General features: G+C 49.7%; 1 protein-coding gene across 1 annotated transcript in view; it reads left to right on the top strand.

Annotated features, from left to right (window-relative positions):
• The window catches only part of LOC306774175 (voltage-gated inwardly rectifying potassium channel KCNH7-like), a gene marked incomplete at its 5' end in the record, with an annotated part of 230609 nt that overhangs the window by 52880 nt on the left and 159675 nt on the right, over positions 1-18054 (top strand). Inside the window, 8 exons of the mRNA XM_079264155.1 lie at positions 3919-4150; positions 4223-4390; positions 4498-4697; positions 6463-6715; positions 9941-10146; positions 10273-10345; positions 11500-11664; positions 13044-13176. Coding sequence (XP_079120281.1) covers positions 3919-4150; positions 4223-4390; positions 4498-4697; positions 6463-6715; positions 9941-10146; positions 10273-10345; positions 11500-11664; positions 13044-13176 — 1430 coding nt within the window. The remainder of the gene's footprint in view (positions 1-3918; positions 4151-4222; positions 4391-4497; positions 4698-6462; positions 6716-9940; positions 10147-10272; positions 10346-11499; positions 11665-13043; positions 13177-18054) is intronic.

Here is an 18054-nt window from a genome sequence, read left to right as displayed (position 1 = left end):
GGTCCACATGTCCCTCCACATAAACCTGCGGGAACTTCTCACAGTGTGGACAGTGGTCCAGCATTTTGCTCCACTGTTGCAGGATCAGCATGTTCCGATCCGAACAGACAACAAAGTGACGGCGGCCTACATCAACCGTCGGGGAGGACTGCGCTCTGAACAGCTGCTGGGCGTGGCCGTGCGGCTGGCGGGCGTGGCCGTGCGGCTGGCGGGCGTGGCCGTGCGGCTGGCGGGCGTGACCGTGCGGCTGGCGGGCGTGGCCGTGCGGCTGGCGGGCGTGACCGTGCGGCTGGCGGGCGTGGCCGTGCGGCTGGCGGGCGTGGCCGTGCGGCTGCCGGGCGTGGCCGTGCGGCTGCCGGGCGTGGCCGTGCGGCTGCCGGGCGTGGCCGTGCGGCTGCCGGGCGTGGCCGTGCGGCTGCCGGGCGTGGCTGCCGCCTGGCGGCTGCTTTGGGCACACACACACCTGCTCTACATCAGAGCGGTGTACAACCCTGGCACCCTGAACAGGGGAGCGGACATTTTGTCAAAGGGAGGTCCCCAACACGATTGGAGCTTTCACCTTGGTCTCATCTTACAGATCTGGAGCAGGTTTGGCAGAGCGAGTGTGGACCTCTTCGCCACACGCATTACGCAGTGCGACCTGTATTTCTCCCTGAGCAGCCAGAACGCACCTACTCTGGGGGTGGATGCGTTTGCACACCGGCCATGGTCTCAGATGTTACTATCTGCATTTCCTCCCGTCTCTCCGATTTCCCCGTCCTGATCGGATCAAGGAGGAACATCTAGCAATGATTCTCGTTGCTCCGGAGCGCATGGCGCACCATGGTGACCGTGTCTACAGCTGCTGCTGTTGGTTCGACCGTGGCGCTCTCCCAAGCGGGGGGAGCGACCCTGAGTTACCCGGAGATAAGTCAGCGCCTCTGGCTTGGACTCTCTCAGGAAGCCGTGTGCACAATCCAGAAGACGCCACGTCAAACAAGGGCGTCCTACTCGTCTAAGTGGTCAGCTTTCCAGCGCCTCCTCGCCTCAGAATACAGAGGACAGGAGCTTGTGCTGCGCGCTAACCCGGCCTACACTCCGAAAAACATCGCCAACTCTTTCAGATCCAGAGTGATTACGCTGAATTGTTTCTACCCTCCTCCTCACGAGTCAGAGGAGGCCGCATGTTCTCACTCGTTCTGTCCGGTGCGCTGACATGCTACGTGGCGCGAACAGCTGCACCACATCGCTCCCAGCTCCTGTTCCTACACCACAGAGAAAACTCCCATGGTTTTCCCATGGCATCACACAGCCTGTCACACTAGCTGTGTGATGCCATCTCCCAGGCTTATGCCTCCTCGGGATCGGACCCTGCAGAAGGTCTCAGAGCTCATTCCACCAGAGGAGTTTATCTTCTACAGCTCTGCTTGGAGGAATGACAGTAGAAGAATTTGTAGTTCAGCTTCGTGGACATCTCCATGCTCCTTTGTCCGCTTTTACTTGCCGGATGTCTCCAGTTTGTCTCTGAACCACTCTGTCCTGACTGCCTTCTCGGAGGGACAGGTTCCTCCTCTCACTTGTTGGTGAGAGCAGATTCCTTACATCTCATTGGCCCGGGTTCAGATCATTACAGCACCTTCTGCTACAGGATCTCTTGAACTTTCTGCCACTACTGGCTACTTGCTGCATCAATGCACATGACACAGCAGCTGGATCAGAGTGAATGTGTTTTATGCCTGCAGTACTGCACAGACCCAGAGAGGCATGGACTACAGCTTCGTCCTCATCCCACTAGGGTGAAGCCTATATGAAATAGAACATTGGTTACGTACTGTAACCCCTGTGAGCCCTTCAAGCACTGGGCCTTACTGGTTCCTGGACCGGCTGAAGAAAAAGCTGGTACTTAGGAGCCAATTTTAGAGCTCAGTCCAGTTTATACCCCTATGGTGACGACGACCATGGGCATGAATGTTCCCTTGCCCGGACGCGGGTGACCGGGACCCCCCTCTGGAGCCAGGCCTGGGGGTGGGGTACGAGAGCGGGCGTCTGGTGGCCGGGCCTTCGCCCATGGGGCCCGGTCGGACTCACCATCTGCGGGAGGAGCCGTAGGGGTCGGGTGCAATGTGAGCTGGGCGGCAGCAAGAGGCGGGGACCCTGGCGGTCCGATCCCCGGCTGCAGAAGCTGGCTCTAGGGACGTGGAACGTCACCTCTCTGGTGGGGAAGGAGCCTGAGCTTGTGCGCGAGGTTGAGTGGTTCCGACTAGATATAGTTGGACTCACCTCGACGCATGGCTTGGGTTCTGGAACCAGCTTGTGTTGGCGTGTGCCGGTCAGCCGCTCTACACCTAAAGCAGCGCTCACATGAATAATACAGGGCTCATCTGTTTGCATCCGTGACACTGGCTGGAGGCACCATGGTGATGGATGGCGGCGATTTGGGGTTGAGATTGGGAAGAGCCGTCAACAGAAAGAGAATAATTGTCTTTCTGCTTTTAATTCTTGTTATGGCCTTCGTTATATCTGCTCTCGTGTGTACACAAGTTGCAATGAAGCAAACGTAGACATGAGGAGGCTGTTTTACTGCAGGCTGTGGATTACTGATTTCCCTGAGGATATTACGGTAATGGTCAGGCGTGATGGGGACCAATTAGCTCCTTTCTAACGGTGTTTACATGACACTAATAGATCAGGATTTGTGCCATGGCTACACCGTTTCCCCATATTTACTCACATTATCTGTGCATTATTCTGGATGTTCGGGGAAATGAGGATAGATGTGCGTGAACACTGCAGAAGGTAGTGTGTGTCTGATTTGTTCATGGATCCTGCTTAATGACTCGCTTCCAGGCGTTGATCCAAGCTGCCGATATTTTTGAAGTTAATTTTGGAATCATTGCATGCTTAACTGAAAAGTGCTTCATCATCTGCCAACGGATGGACGACCGAAACAACCTCAGTGTTTTCACCTACGCTTGTTTCACGCCAAACCAGGACCCATCCTGACCTTGGAGACCAAATTGAGCCATGTTGTTCCAGAGACCTTGAAAAGATGACAATGTTATCAGCCTCTGAAACTATATCACGTCTGGTCATGTGACTCTCCAACTGGTCATGTGACTCTCCAACTGGTCATGTGACTCTCCAACTGGTCATGTGACTCTCCAACTGGTCATGTGACCCTCCAGCAGGTCTACAGAGGTTTTCCAGCGTTTCTATCCGTCCAGGAGGTCTACAATCCAGATGTAGTGTTTATTCAGAGACTCTAGATGGTAAATCCACCATTATTTATCACATCTTCATCACCATCACTACCATGTTGCTAAGAGACCTCTATTTTCACCTGGACATGATGATGAAGACACTTTCTGTCAGACTTTCCACCAATCAGAGAGCTTAAACTGACGGTAACGTCCAATCAGGAGCAGCCAAAGATCAACAAGTGATGAGAAAAGCAGGAAAATAATGATCCTCTATGGCTGGAATAAAGCCAGGAAGATGTTTGGGATGCAGCTGAGGTGGAGGTGCTGCAGTGAGGAGAGCAGGTAGATAGCAGCAGGAAGACGTGTGAATGAGGGAACGTGGAGGTCCTACTTGTTACCTAACAACCGAACGGGTTGGGCAACCAATGGATCCGTGTCTTTAAATCTCAGGTGTAGAAATGTTTGTACTTTCTCGCCGCCTCGATCAGCTGTTCGTTCAACGTAACTGTTCAGTCAGAACAAACGAACCCTAACCCATCTCAAATGTCCGACCAATCACACCTGGAAGGAAAGAGTTCTGCTCAGCTGATGCGTCCAGAACAAGGAGTCCGTGATCATGACGTCGCCTAGAAACAAGCTTACCAGAATTTAATGCACCAAGCTGCTGCCACCTGATTGGCTGATTAGATATTAACTATACAGACACAGGAAGTTGAATCATGGATGCTCTTATTTTCAGACCACCACCCTCATCGGTCTGCTGAAGACGGCCCGTTTGCTGCGGCTGGTGCGAGTTGCCCGTAAGCTGGACCGCTACTCGGAGTACGGCGCCGCCGTCCTCATGCTGCTCATGTGCATCTTCGCCCTCATCGCCCATTGGTTGGCCTGCATCTGGTACGCAATCGGCAACGTGGAGAAGCCTTACCTGGAGCACAAGATCGGCTGGCTGGACAACCTGGGGGTGTCTATAGGTACTGAGGGACTCCCCGCGTGGTTTAACTGATGAAACATGAGGTAATGATGAATTTTCTTGGTTCCTGCAGGAAAGAAGTACAACTACAGCGACCCAAGTTCAGGCCCGTCCATCAAAGACAAGTACGTCACGGCTCTGTACTTCACCTTCAGCAGCCTGACCAGCGTGGGCTTCGGCAACGTCTCCCCGAACACCAACTCAGAGAAGATCTTCTCCATCTGCGTCATGCTCATCGGATGTGAGTGAAATCCGCCTAGCTTGGTGTTTTCTCAGCGCGGCGGCGGGAACAGCAGAGGTAGGTGCGGTGCGTTCTCGCCTGACTCTCCTCTGTGGCTTCCCTACCAGCTCTAATGTACGCCAGCATCTTCGGCAACGTGTCGGCCATCATCCAGAGGTTGTATTCAGGTACGGCCAGGTATCACCTCCAGATGCTGCGGGTCAAAGAGTTCATCCGCTTCCACCAGATCCCCAACCCGCTGAGGCAACGGCTGGAGGAGTACTTCCAACACGCCTGGTCGTACACCAACGGCATCGACATGAACATGGTACGGCAGGCGTGTCCTCAAAGCTGGCCGGCTTTCTGCTTTCACGTCTTTCTCTCCGATCGGTCGATGTTCAGCCGTGTTCCTGAGCACACGGCTTTGCTCTTCCTGATACTTTTCATGCTACTTATATCAGTTTGTCTTTTTCATGTCTGGCTCATGTGAAACGGACTGACTCCACCACTCCGGTAAGAGCAGGAGGTACCGACCCACCTCTACTCCATCTCTTCTGTTTTTATGCTTCATGTGGTTTTATGCAGTGGTTTCATTTCCGCACCAAACATGCATGTTACACCAGAACATATTAACCCCTTAATGCCTGGTTTTTTTTTTTCTTTTGTTCATTTATTTAAATATCTTTTTTTTTAAATGATCAAATTTGATTAAAAAAAATTTAAATTACAATTTAAAAAAAAAAATAGAAACTGAGACTTTTTAGTAATATATATTTTTCCTTTTTATGACTTTCCGTATTTATATTTCTGATTTATAAATTATTTAAAAATATTTTTTACATTAAAAATTTTAAAAATCTATTTTTATAACACATTTACTTTATTTAGTTAATGCATATATTTGATATTTATCTGTATATAAAAGAGAATTATCAAACAAATGTCATTCGTTTGATTTTTAGTTTCAAGCTTTTTTATTTGGAAATTATATTTTTTATTGTAAATCCTTTTTTTATTGAATTAAAATGAACTTACTGAAATAATTTTTAATATTTTCATTTTTTTTAAAATTCTAATTTATGAAATATTTTACAAAATTACGTTTTTAATATAATAATTTTACAGGTAATGTATTCTACATTATTTTCACTCTTTCCATTTAAGTTCATCCTGGGGCCGGACTGGACCCTCTGGTGGGGCCCGGCTCCACGGCGCGTCATGGCCGCTGTGCAGGGGCCCGACTCCACGGCGCGTCACGGCCGCCGTGCAGGGGCCCGGCTCCACGGCGCGTCATGGCCGCCGTGCAGGGGCCCGGCTCCACGGCGCGTCGCGGCCGCCGTGCAGGGGCCCGGCTCCACGGCGCGTCGCGGCCGCCGTGCAGGGGCCCGGCTCCACGGCGCGTCGCGGCCGCCGTGCAGGGGCCCGGCTCCACGGCGCGTCGCGGCCGCCGCGCAGGGGTCCGGCTACACGGCGCGTCGCGGCCGCCGCGCAGGGGCCCGGCTACACGGCGCGGCGCGGCCGCCGCGCAGGGGTCCGGCTCCACGGCGCGTCACGGCCAAACGTTCCGTCTTTCCTTTCCAACCTGAAAGTCTTGTCAGGAGCTGCAGAACGGCCGATCAGAGCAGGACGCAGCTCGGGAATCATTTCTTCTTCGTGTTTCGTGTCGTTTGCACGTCGTGTTTGTGTGTAAGAGAAGAAGTGTGTGTCAGTGTCTGAAAATGTGATTTTATCTGTCGGTGATGCTTCGTGCTTTGGTTTTTGTCTTTTTATGAGAAGTTTATAATTATCTTGTGTTTTATGCATCAGAAAGATAAAATTCTCTCCAGCGGAAGGAGACGGCGGCCACGAGTCATGGCGCTTCAACTCATCGTACGGTTTATCAAAGCGTTTCTGTCTCGTCTTAGCTTTAGCTAAAGCGGCTAACGTTAGCGTGTTGAGACACTTCGGTTTCAGACGTTTCACAAGAAGGAAAGAATGCAAGTTGTTCCAAAAGCTCGTCCATGAATTTGGGCTGGAACATGGATCACCCGAAGGGAAAACGGTGATGGAGGTCGTCCTCTTCAGCCGCCAACTGACCTGCGTCTCTTCTGCAGGTGCTGAAGGGTTTCCCAGAGTGCCTGCAGGCGGATATCTGCCTCCACCTCAACAAGAGCCTCCTCCACGGCTGCAAGGTGTTCTGTGGAGCGACTAAGGGTTGCCTCCGAGCCCTGGCCATGAGGTTCAAGACCACGCACGCGCCCCCTGGAGACACGCTGGTCCACTCAGGAGACGTCCTCACGGCGCTCTACTTTGTGTCCCGCGGTTCCATTGAAATCCTGAAGGAGGACGTTGTGGTGGCGATCCTCGGTGAGTCTCCGGCTTTCTGATGGTTCATACGAGTTTCAGAACCTTCAAGAAAACCGTAATATGATCCTAAACCTGGGGGTTCCAATCTGGCCCAGTCTGGCCCAGTCTGGCCCAGTCTGGCCCAAACTGGTCCAATCTGGTCCAATCTGGTCCAAACTGGTCCAATCTGGTCCAATCTGGTCCAAACTGGTCCAATCTGGTCCAATCTGGTCCAATCTGGTCCAAACTGGTCCAGTCTGGTCCAATCTGGTCCAAACTGGTCCAGTCTGGTCCAATCTGGTCCAATCTGGTCCAATCTGGTCCAAACTGGTCCAAACTTGTAAAATCTGTTCTGCTAGAGGAATCCGAAAGATGTGAAAATGAGGATTTGTTAGTTAATTAAAATAAATATGGAGATAAAATTATTTATTTTCAAAATAAAATGTTTTTTAATGTAAAGTTTGAAATGTAAAGTTTAAAAATGATCAAATAAAATCTTAGTTAAAAAAAAAAAAGCTGCATAAGCCCCTCCACCGTCCAGAAGAACTCTCGTCCTGGTCCCAAACCATGATGTTTCCACCCCCGTGCTTCACAGTTGTCTGCTGCTCTCTGGATGAAACTCAGCATTTGCCCGTTTAGAAGTAATTTAATCTCTAAATTCGGCATATTTAGGGGACAGGTCCTGGTAGGGGGGACAGGTCCTGGTAGGGGGACAGGTCCTGGTAGGGGGACAGGTCCTGGTAGGGGGACAGGTCCTGGTAGGGGGGACAGGTCCTGGTAGGAGGGGCAGGTCCTGTTAGGGGGGACAGGTCCTGTTAGGGGGGACAGGTCCTGGTAGGGGGACAGGTCCTGGTAGGGGGGACAGGTCCTGGTAGGGGGGACAGGTCCTGGTAGGAGGGGCAGGTCCTGGTAGGGGGGACAGGTCCTGGTAGGGGGGACAGGTCCTGGTAGGAGGGGCAGGTCCTGGTAGGGGGGACAGGTCCTGGTGGGGGGGGACAGGTCCTGGTAGGGGGACAGGTCCTGGTAGGGGGGACAGGTCCTGGTAGGGGGACAGGTCCTGGTAGGGGGGACAGGTCCTGGTAGGGGGGACAGGTCCTGGTAGGAGGGGCAGGTCCTGGTAGGGGGGACAGGTCCTGGTAGGGGGACAGGTCCTGGTAGGGGGACAGGTCCTGGTAGGGGGACAGGTCCTGGTGGGGGGGGCAGGTCCTGGTAGGGGGGACAGGTCCTGGTAGGAGGGGCAGGTCCTGGTAGGGGGACAGGTCCTGGTGGGGGGGGCAGGTCCTGGTAGGGGGGACAGGTCCTGGTAGGAGGGGCAGGTCCTGGTAGGGGGGACAGGTCCTGGTAGGAGGGGCAGGTCCTGGTAGGGGGGACAGGTCCTGGTGGTAGCCTTTGTGGCGTTGGTTCCAGCTCTCTGCCAGTCTTCAATAGGCCCCCCATGTTATTCTGGGATTGATTCCTACTGGGTAAGATCTGGAGTCTGACTGATTAAGGGTGTGGACCGGTGTGTGTTGTACTGGTAACCAGTTCCAACAGTGCTGGTAACCCGGGTAACGAGAGGAGAGGAGTAACAGCCAGAAATCTGGCTGGTTTATGGAGGAATTTACCCTCACCTTACTGGTCCCGTCCCAGTTACCCACGGCTTACCGGTCCCGTCCCAGTTACCCACGCTCACCGGTCCCGTCCCAGTTACCCACGCTCACCGGTCCCGTCCCAGTTACCCTCAGCTTACCGGTCCCGTCCCAGTTACCCACGCTCACCGGTCCCGTCCCAGTTACCCTCGGCTCACCGGTCCCGTCCCAGTTACCCACGCTCACCGGTCCCGTCCCAGTTACCCACGCTCACCGGTCCCGTCCCAGTTACCCACGCTCACCGGTCCCGTCCCAGTTACCCTCAGCTTACCGGTCCCGTCCCAGTTACCCTCAGCTTACCGGTCCCGTCCCAGTTACCCTCGGCTTACCGGTCCCGTCCCAGTTACCCTCAGCTTACCGGTCCCGTCCCAGTTACCCTCAGCTTACCGGTCCCGTCCCAGTTACCCTCGGCTTACCGGTCCCGTCCCAGTTACCCTCGGCTTACCGGTCCCGTCCCAGTTACCCTCGGCTTACCGGTCCCGTCCCAGTTACCCTCGGCTTACCTGTCCCGTCCCAGTTACCCTCGGCTTACCGGTCCCGTCCCAGTTACCCTCGGCTTACCGGTCCCGTCCCAGTTACCCTCGGCTCACCGGTCCCGTCCCAGTTACCCACGGCTTACCGATCCCGTCCCAGTTACCCTCAGCTTACCGGTCCGGGACCAGTTACCCACGGCTTACCGATCCCGTCCCAGTTACCCTCAGCTTACCGGTCCGGGACCAGTTACCCACGGCTTACCGATCCCGTCCCAGTTACCCTCATCTTACCGGTCCCGTCCCAGTTACCCTCAGCTTACCGGTCCGGGACCAGTTACCCACGGCTTACCGATCCCATCCCAGTTACCCTCATCTTACCGGTCCCGTCCCAGTTACCCTCAGCTTACCGGTCCCGTCCCAGTTACCCTCAGCTTACCGGTCCTGTCCCAGTTACCCACGCTCACCGGTCCCGTCCCAGTTACCCACGCTCACCGGTCCGGGACCAGTTACCCACGGCTTACCGATCCGGGACCAGTTACCCTCAGCTTACCGATCCCGTCCCAGTTACCCTCATCTTACCGGTCCCGTCCCAGTTACCCTCAGCTTACCGGTCCGGGACCAGTTACCCACGGCTTACCGGTCCAGGACCAGTTACCCACGGCTTACCGATCCGGGACCAGTTACCCTCAGCTTACCGATCCCGTCCCAGTTACCCTCATCTTACCGGTCCCGTCCCAGTTACCCTCAGCTTACCGGTCCCGTCCCAGTTACCCTCAGCTTACCGGTCCGGGACCAGTTACCCACGGCTTACCGGTCCGGGACCAGTTACCCACGGCTTACCGGTCCGGGACCAGTTACCCACGGCTCACCGGTCCCGTCCCAGTTACCCACGCTCACCGGTCCGGGACCAGTTACCCCCGGCTTACCGGTCCGGGACCAGTTACCCACGGCTTACCGATCCGGGACCAGTTACCCTCAGCTTACCGATCCCGTCCCAGTTACCCTCATCTTACCGGTCCCGTCCCAGTTACCCTCAGCTTACCGGTCCGGGACCAGTTACCCACGGCTTACCGGTCCCGGACCAGTAGGTCAGGAACCCGACGGACGCCAGGAATCGGCCAATCAGGTGTCTGCTTGTGGTCCAGGTAAGAACGACATCTTCGGCGAGATGATCCACCTGTTCTCCAAGCCGGGGAAGTCGTGCGCCGACGTGCGGGCGCTGAGCTACTGCGACCTGCACACCATCCAGAGGGACGACATCCTGGAGGTTCTGGACATGTACCCCGAGTTTGCCGACCACTTCCTCGCCAACCTGGAGCTGACCTTCGACCTGCGCCATGACAACACCAAGGTAACTTCCTGCGTCTCCTGGACGACGGCATCCATCTTTGAGGTTAAAGATGGACGCTGCGTCAGGGCGTGTTTTACTTCACGTCCAGCTACACGCCGGGTAACGCATCCTCCGCTGTCTCCGCAGGCGGCCTGCGCCAACGCCAACATGGAGGACGGGACGTTCCCCAGACGCCTTTCCTACAGGAGGACGTCCGCAGGTCAGAACGCGTCCTGGTCCTGGTCCTGGTCCTGGTCCTGGTCCTGGTCCTGGTCCCGGTCCCAGTCCCGAGTCTGGTCCTGGTCCTGGTCCTGGTCCTGGTCCCAGGTCTGGTCCTCGTCCTGGTCCTGGTCCCGAGTCTGGTCCTGGTCCTGGTCCTGGTCCCGAGTCTGGTCCTGGTCCTGGTCCCGGTCCTGGTCCTGGTCCCGGTCCTGGTCCTGGTCCCGGTCCCGGTCCCGGTCCCGAGTCTGGTCCCGGTCCCGGTCCCGAGTCTGGTCCCGGCCCTGGTCCTGGTCTCGAGTCTGGTCCCGGTCCCGGTCTCGAGTCGGGTCCCCGGTCCTGGTCCCGGTCCTGGTCCTGGTCTAAAGTCTGGTCCTGGTCCTGGTCCCGAGTCTGGTCTTGGTCCTGGTCCTGGTCTAAAGTCTGGTTCTGGTCCTGGTCCCGAGTCTGGTCTTGGTCCTGGTCCTGGTCTAAAGTCTTTTCCTGGTCCTGGTCTATAGTCTTTTCCTGGTCCTGGTCTAAAGTCTGGTCCTGGTCCTGGTCTAAAGTCTGGTCGTGGTCCTGGTCTAAAGTCTTTTCCTGGTCCTGGTCTAAAGTCTTTTCCTGGTCCTGGTCTAAAGTCTGGTCCTGGTCCTGGTCTAAAGTCTGGTCCTGGTCCTGGTCTAAAGTCTGGTCGTGGTCCTGGTCCTGAGTCTGGTCCCGGTCCTGAGTCTGGTCCTGGTCCTGGTCCTGGTCCTGGTCCTGGTCCTGGTCCTGGTCCTGGTCCTGGTCCTGAGTCTGGTCCTGGTCCTGGTCCTGAGTCTGGTCCTGGTCCTGGTCCTGGTCCCGGTCCTGAGTCTGGTCCTGGTCCTGGTCCCGGTCCTGAGTCTGGTCCTGGTCCTGGTCCTGGTCCTGAGTCTGGGAATTGAAACTAAAAATCAACCAATTAGAATCAAGCATCCTGACACCATGACCATATAAGGAAGTTCCGGCTCAGATACTGGGGACTTGGCAGATGATGTCATTCAGGCAGATCTAATCCATCTCCATGGTAACGCCCCCCCCCAACTTTTACTGGTGAGGAGCTGGTTTCCATTCTGCAACGTGTTGCCACAGGCAACGAGCCAAGCCGGCGTATTTCCAGCAGCTTTCCTGACCGGAGTTTCTCCCCCCCAGACTCCCCCAGCAAGGACCAGGGGGGGCGGGTCTACGAAGACCGGCCTGCTGACCAGGAGCAGAGGCCCCTGTGTTCCACCGGGCCGGGCTACCCGGCGGTTCGAGACCACAGCCTGGGGGGGAGCGGTGGTCCAGAGGGACCGGCGGGGGACTCGGAGTTCCACGGTGAGGAAACGTTTTTCATCCTGGTTAGAAACACACCCTATGGTAAATAAATAAAAACAAATAAATAGAAATAAATAAAAACAAATAAATAGAAATAAATAAAAACAGATGAATAAAAACAAATAAAATAAACAAATACAAATAAATAAAAACAAATAAACAACAACTGAATAAAAACAAATAAAATAAATGAAAACAAGTAAATAAAAATAAATTTAAAAAATTATAAAAACATTAATAAAACCAAATTAATAAAAACAAATAAAATAAATACAAATAAAAACAAATAAATAAAAACAAATGGATAAAACAAATAAATAAAAACAAATGAATAAAAACAAAAAACAAATAAAAACGGGTAAATAAAAATAAATAAATAAATAAAAACAAAACAAATAAAAACGAGTAAATAAAAATAAATAACTAATAAATAAAAACAAATAAATAAATGTAACTTTTATATAATATTTCATTTCATTCTCTGAAGTTTTCTTAATTTAATCCAAAAAATCCCGGAAAGTAACAAAAAAAACCCTGAAAATCGGTTTAAACATTTTTTCTGCTTTTTATTGGTGTAAAGTTTTCTTAGATAAATGCAAAAAATAAGTTTCCAAGAGTAAATAGTAAACAGTCAGTGTATAAACAAATAAAGTCAATAAACAAAATCTCCATTTATGACTTAAATTATGACCTGGAGTTTATCAACATAAATAAATATCAAATGTTTTCTTACAAAATAGCAAGAAATATTCATTCTCCTGTAAAAGTGCACTTTTATCCTGTAAAAGTAAAATATTATTTATTTATTCTATTAATATTATTATTATTATTTATTATTATTATATTATTTCTAAACATGAAGATAAAAGATAAAACTGCCTCTGACTGGATGGTATTTTATTTCTGTTTGTTTTGAAACCAGAAGAAAAGATTTATTTATTTACTAATGTCAGTATTTATGATGAGCTGGTTGTTTATGCGCAGCATCACATAATAAATCTGTTTACCTGGATTATAATCTGACTCGATGACGGAGGAGGAATTAAAAATGAGTATTTTTAGAAAACGTTTTACATTTAAAAGGATCTGGAATTATTTCCTTTCCAGGATTTAGTGACGCTTTAGGTTTTTCTGCTTTGAAGTTTTTAATCTGCATTTATTCGTATTTTTAATGTAAAAAGTGATTTTTCAGATTGTGAGGATATCGTCCAGCCTGCAGAAAACGATTATTTCTCCTTCAAACCAAAACTTCTGTTAACTGGACCTGCAGCATCAGGGAACTGGAGGAACTGGGAAGTCCTCCCAGTCTGACGCCACGCCGCCTGCTGGTCGGTAAGGCCGACATGTGACGTGTGTTGATGGCCGCTGTCTTCCTGCAGAGCTGCGAGCAGAAAGCTGGGAGCAGGACGGCGAGGAGGCGGCGGCCCCGTGTCGGGAGGAGGACAGCGAGGAGGACCTGACCTACGGGGAGGTGGAGACACGTCTGGACCTGCTGCAGCAGCATCTCAACAGGTCAGAAACCTGCAGCGTCAACGTTCATACTGAGATTTTAATCCGTCAGATTAAAATCCGTCCTGAATCAGACAGAAAGGATGGATGTGAGGTCCAGACGGGACTAAATGTTCCTGAAGTCATCCTGAGCAGACGGGTTGCCAGAGGTGTTTTCATCAGGAACCCATCCAGGTTATAGGAGTTCTGATCCGATACCTGAAACCTGAATATCTGCCGATACCAGATGTGTTTATATGAACATTACTGTGACTATGGTTATTATTATTTTATTATTATATTATTATTATTATATTGTGACCATGGTTATTACACTGTTATAACTGTCAGATGTCATCAGGTTGTAATAAATGACCCATCCTTTCTGAAGTTACCTCACCAATACAAATATAATAACATCACAGATCGAACTATTTCAACAAGTTTTATTCTGATTTAACACATTTTACCTAAATACAACTATAAATGTGTGGTTTTGGAACAAAGATCCAGCTTTTAGTGCCGTGTTCCTCGTCGCATGCGGCTCACTGACTCGTGAAGCAGCTGCTGGCTTTCTGAAAATGCATCTAAACAAGTCATGATGATCCTCAACGCTGCAGTTCTCTCCACTAACAAGAGCTGCAGGCTGCTTGCAGAAACTCTGCTGTCCTAACGGCCCTAACTGACCCTGTCAGAGTTGCCAGTTCTGGCTGATTTCAGCTGCAGTGAACTCCACCACAGAGCTGCTCCGTCGGTCGCTCCGTATATATAATGAAAAAGAAACGCCCACATTCTGGAGGCATTGTTATATTATTGTGCGGCTCTCTGCTGAGTGCGGTGTTGAATTAACAGTGTTTAACACTTTTAGTTTAAGTGGAATAAAAAAGTCTCATTTTAACATTTAAGGCTTTTATTTCTTTTAAAACACGTCAGAAGCATGAAACACGTCTGCGCCGGCTGGACTGGTGTCGTATCGGTACGCTTTTATTAATACCAAGCACAAGTACACACACTTGCTGTCGAGACAATACCGATACTGGTGTCTGTGCATCCCGAGTATTAATGTCACGGAGCGGCGTTGCCGTGGCTGCTTAGCTAGCTGAACGTACATCGTAGGTAATGTCGTGTGAATTTGTGTAGCAGCAGGAAACGATGACAGAGTCATGCAGAGACGACCAATCAGCCAACACGTTTAATCAGCCAATCGCTGCACCTGAACAGGTGTACAGGACTGGTCCAGAAACCAGTTGCTGGACATGTACAGGGTGTGTTGGTCTTCCTGTCCACCAGGAGGCGTCGCTCCTCCTCTTCCCCAGCAACCAGATGCATTATGACATCATAGAATTTTCTGATTGGTTGATGAGGTGGATTTTCCCACCAACAGGAAAAAATGGCGTTTTATTTTTATTTATTTAGGTTTTTATTTTCTATCCTTTGAATCAGACATTTTTTCCCGTTTCCTGCAACAGTGATCTTCACATAATTACCATGTTGTACATTTTTAACAGAACTGGTTTTACTGGTTTATCAACAGTCTGAGCTGTGGACAGGTGGTGTAGCAGACTGTGTTGCTGTGGCGTTGTCTGGGTGGAAGCTGCCTCCGCCACCAGGACTAATGCGACCCCAACCCAACAAGCTGGATGCTCCCTCTCCTCTAGTCTGTAGGACTCGCCGTCCATGCTGTCCAAAGAGAATTTATCTGCTTTACCAGCATCCAGCCTGGTCTGCACACAGAGATTCCTCCAGATCCTCTGAAGCCTGGGGGAACTGGGTTCACACTGGTTTCTGGAATCTTCTCCAATAGAGAATCATGTCTGCTGTTAATGCAGATCACCAGCATCCAGCCTTGCTCTGTGCATACAGAGATTCCTTCACAATACCCAGTCATACTACTGATTTGTTGCCAGTTATTCTAATTAGTTGTCAGCTGGTCTTCCAGTTGTTCTGACTGGTGCCAGCAACTTTTCTTGTTTTTGTTCCAACTGTTCCTTGGCTTCGTTTCATTCCTTATTTCTCATCAGCGTGTTTTCAGCTTGCAGTCTGAAGCTCCTAATTCTGCCTATAATTGGCTGGAAACTGGGAAACGTTTGATGCCAGACTGCGGCTGCAGCTGCTGTCATGTGACCAGCTGGTTATTTATAGCACAGAGACACGGCGAGCTGCAGACGTGGAGGATGCTTCATGAAGCTCCTTCAGCGTTCTCCACACTGAAACGTCAACACGTCCGTCTTTGATTCTCCTGATTTAAAACAAAGATCATTCATTTGTCCTGAGATGGAGTTCGGCTCCGTTTCTGTTGCTTCTCTGTTTGTTTTTCTATCTAAAGGAGAAAAGATGAAGCTGAACGTGTTTCATCGTTTATCACGACTTTTCCAGCTCAGCGTCGCCCTCTAGTGTTCCCTGCTGGGAAGGTTTAATGTCAGAAATAAAGTCCATGTTCAGCCTGATTTCAGCCACAAAGCTGTCAGATTTGAACAACAAAGCTTTTAGAAAACAACTTTCAACAAAAAAAACATTTACATATTTATGTAAACATAGATATGTGTGTGTGGAAGGAAGCTAACCCGACGCTAGCTTCATCTGGAAGGAATCTCCTCGCCTGACTTCGCTTTGCAGGAGCAAACTGCAGCATATTATTCAGCCATACTACTGTGTATATATGTTGGTAGATGTATGGATGGAAGTACAAACATATCTGCATGTATGTACATGTATGTATTCATGTATATATTTATGTACATGTGTGTATTTATGTATATGTTTATGTACGTATGAATGCATACATGTGACTGCATGAACGTATAGATGAACATGAGTATGCATATACCAGTGAACGTAAGATTGAATGTGTAACTATATATATATATATATATATATATATATATATATATATATACTATCATGATATATCGTGACTTCTGAATGTGTGTACTACTACTACTACTACTACTATGACATATTATGACGCATATTATACTGTGACCTATTATATATACCATACATAATACTGTATACGAGGACATATTATACATACCATACTGACATTTCATGACATATACTGTATTAAGACATATTATAAAACATACTACACCGTTACATTTTACGACCCATACAATACTAGATTATATTATGACACGTACTATAACCTTTTACAACACTTTTTTACATATTATTAAATATTATGCAGCATACTATACTATGATGTAGGGCTGCATGAATCTGGATCAAATAAGAATCACAAAAACAACATAAGAGTTTATTCATAATACTAAACATATTTATGGTGGTTTTGACTCATCTTTTGTTTCTTCCACATTATTCCACTCTCCTACAATGTCCATCACATTACAGCATATGGACAGTTTAAACTGGACATTAACAATCCAAATGGACCAAACAGAGATAACAGAAATTATGTTAGTTTATATCCCACTCTGTAAGCCAGCCTGGGATCAGCACATGCACTATTCATTGTGACTGTGCACGTGGAGTTGTGCAGGTGTCCTCTCTGCTCCTCTGACCGGCTGGGAGTGCTTTATGATGGGGAGAGGCTCCCACTGCTCGTTCCTGACAGTCACTGCTAAACAAGATGTGCTTTCAAGTCAGTCACCAAAACACCAGAAACGTCTCCAGTAACGTCTCCAGTAACTCCAGTAACGTCTCCAGTAATATCTCCAGTAACGTCTCCAGTAATATCTCCAGTAACGTCTCCAGTAACTCCAGTAACGTCTCCAGTAATATCTCCAGTAACGTCTCCAGTAATATCTCCAGTAACGTCTCCAGTAACTCCAGTAACGTCTCCAGTAATATCTCCAGTAACGTCTCCAGTAATATCTCCAGTAACGTCTCCAGTAATATCTCCAGTAACGTCTCCAGTAACTCCAGTAACGTCTCCAGTAACGTCTCCAGTAATATCTCCAGTAATGTCTTCAGTAACGTCTCGAGTAACTCCAGAAACGTCTCCAGTCACTCCAGTAACATCTCCAGTAATTCCAGTAACATCTCCAGTAATTCCAGTAACGTCTCCAGTAACTCCAGTAACGTCTCCAGCAACTCCAGAAACGTCTCCAGTAACTCCAGAAACGTCTCCAGTAACGTCTCCAGTAATTCCAGTAACGTCTCCAGTAATTCCAGTAACTCCAGAAACGTCTCCACTAACTCCAGTAACAACTCCAGTAACAACTCCAGTAACAACTCCAGTAACAACTCCAGTAACGTCTCCAGTAACTCCAGTAACGTCTCCAATAACTCCAGAAACGTCTCCAGTAACTCCAGTAACGTCTCCAGTAACTCCAGTAACATCTCCAGTAACTCCAGAAACATCTCCAGTAACGTCTCCAGTAACTCCAGAAACGTCTCCAGTAACTCCAGTAACATCTCCAGTAACTCCGGAAACGTCTCCAGTAACGTCTCCAGTAATTCCAGTAACGTCTCCAGTAACTCCAGAAACGTCTCCAGCAACTCCAGTAACGTCTCCAGTAACTCCACTAACGTCTCCAGCAACTCCAGAAACGTCTCCAGCAACTCCAGTAACGTCTCCAGTAACTCCAGTAACGTCTCCAGTAACTCCAGTAACGTCTCCAGTTACTCCAGTAACGTCTCCAGTAGCTCCAGTAACGTCTCGAGTAACTCCAGTAACGTCTCGAGTAACTCCAGTAACGTCTCGAGTAACTCCAGTAACGTCTCCAGTAATTCCAGTAACATCTCCAGTAACTCCAGTAACTCCAGTAACGTCTCCAGTTACTCCAGTAACGTCTCCAGTAACGTCTCCAGTAACTCCAGTAACGTCTCCAGTAACTCCAGTAACGTCTCCAGTGACTCCACTAACGTCTCCAGCAACTCCAGAAACGTCTCCAGTAACTCCAGTAACGTCTCCAGTTACTCCAGTAACGTCTCCAGTTG

Source organism: Telmatherina bonti (genome assembly GCF_933228915.1).
Source record: "Telmatherina bonti genome assembly, chromosome: 24".
NCBI classification, from domain to species: domain Eukaryota; kingdom Metazoa; phylum Chordata; class Actinopteri; order Atheriniformes; family Telmatherinidae; genus Telmatherina; species Telmatherina bonti.
Note: the sequence above shows the minus strand (reverse complement) of the source record. Positions and strands in the feature narration are given on the sequence as shown.